This window comes from Phaethon lepturus, unplaced genomic scaffold (genome assembly GCF_000687285.1).
Source record: "Phaethon lepturus isolate BGI_N335 unplaced genomic scaffold, ASM68728v1 scaffold13216, whole genome shotgun sequence".
Lineage (NCBI taxonomy): Eukaryota > Metazoa > Chordata > Aves > Phaethontiformes > Phaethontidae > Phaethon > Phaethon lepturus.
The window spans coordinates 4,266-10,063 of NW_010544186.1; the positions used below are offsets into that span (position 1 = coordinate 4,266).

Below are 5,798 nucleotides of genomic sequence, written 5' to 3' on the forward strand. Positions count from 1 at the left end.
GCAGGGGCGGGAGGCAGGAGCTGACGCAGAGGGGCTGTGCTCGGGCGGTCCAGCCCCTGGGCAGCTGCTGCGTGGTTCCCCACAGCCCGAGGAGCTGGAAGGGCAACTTCCCCAAGTGACACAGAGAGCCAGAAGAGGACTTTGAGATGGAGGGAGAGCAAGCACATGAAGATGCCGAGTCCCTCCAACGCTATTTTCAGGCTGAGAGTGATGCTCCAGGTCTGAGCTGGCTCTCGCCGTGGGAATGAGGTCTTCTTTCTAGGGCTGTGCCACCCTTCCCGAGCCAACGGCCATATTCTGCCTTTTTTTGTGGCAAAGCCCTTCTGCTCTGACAAAGGACAGCTCTTTGTTTCTCAGGAAGGGAGAGCAAAGGCAGATGTGTAGGTGGGGAAGTTCCAGGGGCTCTCGTTTCTTGTGCATTACTGGCAAACAAATTGTCTTCTCTCTGAAAACATGTGCATTCCCCGTTAGCTAAACTTCAGCCCACGCTGCGAGGCACTTCCCAGACTTCAAAGCACGTTATGATTAAGACGGTGAGGTGTCTCTGGGCTTGGGCAAAACAAACAGAGGCTAAAAATTGAAAAAGCAGCTAGGGAGGATTAAAAAAAATCCCCTCCCCTACAACTTTCTATTTCTTAGCTCCTGGATTCATTTTGTTACTTGAATATTTTTAAAGTTTGCCTTGTGGGGCTTCTTCTGGCTGTCCCTTCTTCTGAAAACTTTCTTTCCCCCAGTCAACAATCAGTAATCGCCCTGTTGTGCTTCTCTCTAATTGCTGATGGAATAAGCACCGCAAGACACTCCAGAAGGGCAAATTTACTTTTTCCTCCTACATGGGACAAAAATACAAATAACACCAGCGCCAGGGTCAAGCTACCATGCCATATCTTTGAGAACATTTTACTCTACTGAAAATTATTCCTGCAACCAATTAAACATTTACTAATTTTACTTTGTCGTGCAATTTTGCAGCTGCCCACAACACATACTGAATCACTGCTGAATGATTTGCCCTCCCAGCTCATGATGATTTCAGACCGAATAATCACATTACCAGCTAGATAGTGTTTTGAGTAATTGCAGAGTCAGTTTTTACTTGCCCTGAAATGCTAAGAGTGAGCTAACGGAAAAAAACAAAGAAGTTTTTACATACTCACAAGTTCAACCAGCAAGCCACAAACGCTTGCTGGGGTCTTCCTTTTGCCAGCTTCAGCATTTCCTCGCTTGCCATTTGGCCGATGTCACCATCGCTGAACAAGATGAGGAAGGGCTTTTTGAGTTGCAAGTAGTAGGGCAGATTTTGCACGGTGATTTCTGGCTGCAAGACATCAAAACGAGAAGTTGGGGTTTATGGGCAGGAGAGAACAGGACAAAATTAGACTTTCTGTCCTTACATGAGGGGTGTGGGGGCTAAGCAAGGCTGTAGGGTCCATGTTGAACGCAAGCAACTGGAAAAGAAGTGTGGGTGCTGGGATCTTGGTGCACGTTGAAGATGTCTACACCCAACCCTGCCCATCGCGAGCCAAGTCTGCGTGAGCAGCCGTGCGCTCCGAGATGAAGGGGCGTGAGCGGAGAAGGGAGAAGCAAGGCCAGCTCAGCCCAGCTCGTGTTATGGCTATATCCAGTCTCGCAGACCCTGCGAGAGGCCAAGCCACCACGGCAGCGGGTCTGTGACTATGAGCACAAGCCAGGCGATCGACTCCCGCGGTCTCCTCCCACGAGACCACACAGCAAACAGCAGATTTCTGTCCAGACTGTCCGATCCAAGCCATAAAATTTAAAAACAAACGTAACTCAGCACAATAGAAATAACGAGCAAACATATTTATTTTGCACAGCTCCACGCTATAATCAGTGTTTCTGCAACCAACCGCAATGGAAAAAGGACTTTTTTTTTTTTTTTACTTACAAAAATGTCCAGCAATTCATATCTGATCATCCGCACCATGTCCTGCGTGCTCTGTTTGGACAAAGCGATGCCTTCCACGCTCCGACCACCGGTCCTGGCAAGGAGGAGGGCTGGGGGGGACACGGCATATTTACGGCACCTGAAAAAGAGGGATGGTAACAAGAGCTGGCTGGGAGACCCGACACGCACCGCATCTCCTGCACGCAGAGCTGGCATCCCCATGGTGAAAAGCGGGGACAGGGGAGGGAAAGGCTGCTGTTAGAGGCACAGGCACCCGCAGGAGGAAAGGGTCCTGAGCTGCCTTCCCCTGCCCATCGCGTTCCCCGCCGCGCCTTCGCCAGTCCCTGAACAGTCCTGGCGTGGGTCAACGGACAGAGATGGGGCCGACGTCTTCCCTCGTCCCCTTCTGAAACAAGCACTTACCCAGCTCGTACCAGACACTAAATATACACACAGCACCTTCTCCTGCAAAAAGACTTCAGCGGCTAAATAATAGGGAAAATCCAAATCACTACCGTTTAAACGCTGGCACTCCTCTCTCATTTTCACACCTAAGGTTAGGTGGTGCACATACCTACCCGGTGATTTACTCTGCCTCCCAAGCCAAGGCAAACAGAAGGTCTTAGACTCCACCTGAGGGACACCAACCTAGAGGAACTAGGCTCCAGGAGGTCTGGTTTTTGGCTTGGTGAACACGGGCAATTTTGCTGAAGTCCAGCCCCATGTTAGAGCAACACACGCAGCCTGCACACAGACACTCTTGGTGGAGAAGCCAGCGCGTCCTTTGTTCCCTAACGTGCTTCTGGTAAGACGGTTCAAGGGTATTTAAGGAAAAGCTGAGAAAGTGGAAAGAGCAAAAATAGGAGAAGTCTGAGCAGGGAAAGGGCAGGGGGTACATCAACTGGGAGAGCAATTTTCTGCAAGTTTGAGGAACTTCAGTCCTGAAGGCTCCAGATGTCAGTGCCCAGAAGAAGGGCGCGACGGAGGAAGTCAGCTGCCTCAACAATTTGGGGGGGGGATGTCTGTAGTTTGTTTTTCAAAGGCTGCTGGCAATTTTTCAAAGGTTGTGACACCAGAATGGCTGGGGAAGCGAGTGAGGTGTAAGGACAATTTGCATTGTGGAGGTGGGGAGGTGGAAAGCCTTTGATTCCCTTTCCGAAGTAATCTGGTCCATCTTTTTTTTTTTTTTCCATATAAGAAAGACCCAACACAGACTCAGCCTACTGCAGAACAAGCTACTTATTTTTAATGAAAGGCAGCTCATAGCGAAGTTATGTTACAACCTATTGCACCTCCCTCCATAGTTTGCTCAGGCAAGTTCAGTTTCGACACTTATTTTAGCCGTTCTGAATGGGATGGAGATTTGTTCAAATTTGCTTTAAAAATCTCAGTGTTTGGTGTTTTAAGTCATCCAGGACAAAGCAAGTGGAGGTAACTGCAGATAACACATTTCCATGATGTTCAGCTCGTATGTAGGCCTTCCATTTCCTCCATCACAGCACTGATCTGTCTGAAAATCATACGCCCACTGCAAATTTCTAAGGGGCACCCAAGATCTGCACTGATATCTTGATAAAGAGCAGCAGTCATGAATGACCTTGGACTCTCCTGAGGCCTTCAGATGTTGTGAAACCTGTTGCTAAACTGTTCTTGGATTTATCCAAGCCATTTCAGTTTTATTTTGCAGTATCCTCTGCTTTTTTTTAATTTATCTTTGTAAATCCAGCTGTGAGCTAAGCTTTCCCCTTTCTGCCCAGAGTCCCGAGCTCCACCAGTCACGAAGTTGAGTTTTGCACTTCTGGTCATGGCTGGGAATCCTCTGATCTATTAGGAAGGTCCTTAACTTTCCCCTCTCTTGTTTTGCAAACTAACCTGTATTTGCAATCAATTAAGACTGGTAAAACCCCAGAAAACTTTTAAATTCAGGGATTTTCAACTTCTCAAATTTCCACAGGAGTTAAAGAGACTCTCTGGCTTGATGACTTCTCAGAGGAGGTAAGGACTCTTCCTCCCTATGTCTAAATACATCAACTTGTTCAGCAGCCTCCGATAAGGAAGTTTCTTAAATACTGCCAGAAAACCAACAAATTCCCTATCTAATAGCTAGAGTCTACCCTGAAATCACTTCTCCTCTTACTGGTACCGAGGGGTTGTATTGTTGCTTACAGCAGCTTTCTATTTATACAGCAGGGGCATTCGATGGGTAACATGAGACTTGCATTTAAATCAAAAACATCTGCAAACAAATACTTGGCAGGAATCTATGACATCTCAGTATTTGAGAAATAAATAATGACTTCATTATAAGCATTTCTTCCTTAATGCTTTTTTTTTTCATTAGTTACCAACTGAGCAGGTGCTTGCTGAGCAAACAGTTTTGCAAACAACATTCTTTGTATATTTTGTATACCTTTTTCTCTGGGAAGAGGAGACTCAGCTTTCTGTGACCTGGGAACCACAAACATTTCCTCCTTGAGCGTTTAGCAGAAGAATAGCTTTTTTTTTCTTAAGAAGGGAAGTGAGCCTGGCTCTTGCATAAGGAATTCCTTTAAGTGTTTACTTTCTACTTACAGTTGAGAAGATGACCATCTACAGTAGCTTCACCCACAAATCACAGCCAAAATCCAAACTTGGCAGAATGAATATCTATATAAACTATATTATCTGTTGCAACTAAACAGGAGCACGCTGCAGACTGCGGCTGGAGCAGGAGGATGGAGGTACATTCTCACATGTGTCACTGCTGAGAGAACACAGGCTTTTTCTTCTGGTATCTTGTTTTGTAAGATCACCCTGCCCTCCTTTCCTTTTTTTCCTTCTATCAGCTGGGCTGAGATCCTTAGGGGAGAAAAGTCTTTTAGCTCGGTGGGGGGGGTGTGTCAGGTTTTTCACCCTGGTGCTGCTGGTTGTGACTTCTGTACCCACCCTCGCCCAGCGGTCTCCCACCCCAGCACTGAGCAAGCCTGGCACTGCCTTGCTTCTAAGACCCAACCATGGCTGGTGCTTTGAGCACATTTTGGCTAATAGAGACGTACTGCCAAGATATTTGCTTTTTTTTTCCCCCATGCATACCACAAAAATGCCCATATCTCATCAGACATGCTAGAGATGCATCGCATCTGTAAGAAACTAATGAAAACAATTCACTGTTGCATTACTGGCTGTTAAAGCCACACCTGGGAAACAGGACAAGGACCTCCTGGGATTTTTAACTCTGCCTTGATAGCTAATTCCTGATGGAAATGAGATGCCAGGACAAGCTGAGGATTCTTGCCTGGATCTACCTGCATTTATAGGCACTGAAGCATCTCTCACAGTCTAATGCAAAGCACTTTGCCCCTTGCTGGAATGAGTCTTAATGACACAGTTAAGTGCACAGACTGATACGTGCTCAGATCCCATTAGCTCCAATTTGGCTTAAAGTTAGGGCCGCAATCGATGCTCTTATTCAGTCAGGAACTGGCCAAGAAAGCCCTGACTTCGCCTCCACCACACGCGCAGGAGGAAGGCTGCTATATTTTTTCAGCATTCTTCCTCCAGAAAGAGGATGCACCTCCCCAAAGCTCCGTCTGGAAATGGTGGTAACGTCTTGCTCTTGCCAAGGGGAGGGAGACGGGTGGGCGCATCTTTCAAGAAAAAAAGACCCACGGTAAAATTAACTGTTGAAAAGATAAGAGGGAGGTTCTTCCCCATCCTTAGCAGTTGCAAACATCTCGCGGTCAGATGCGAGTGCCCACCGGGAAGCTGGAAGAGACCAAAGGGGTTTCACACCTTTCACAGTGCTGCAGAAAGGCCGTCTGCTCCACACCACGGCAGCTCCTTGGAAAGACAGCATTTATGTCGGAGCTTTCGAACCGTTTTCCGGCACCCAGACCCGACGCTCACCTCA

General features: G+C 47.3%; 1 protein-coding gene across 1 annotated transcript in view; it reads right to left on the reverse strand.

The window, feature by feature from the left end:
- TXNDC16 (thioredoxin domain containing 16) overlaps window positions 1–5,798 on the reverse strand; it is a 33,765-nt gene that overhangs the window by 2,366 nt on the left and 25,601 nt on the right. Inside the window, exons 16-17 of the mRNA XM_010288599.1 lie at window positions 1,910–2,048; window positions 1,158–1,318 (exon numbers count right to left, since the gene is read on the reverse strand). Coding sequence (XP_010286901.1) covers window positions 1,158–1,318; window positions 1,910–2,048 — 300 coding nt within the window. The remainder of the gene's footprint in view (window positions 1–1,157; window positions 1,319–1,909; window positions 2,049–5,798) is intronic.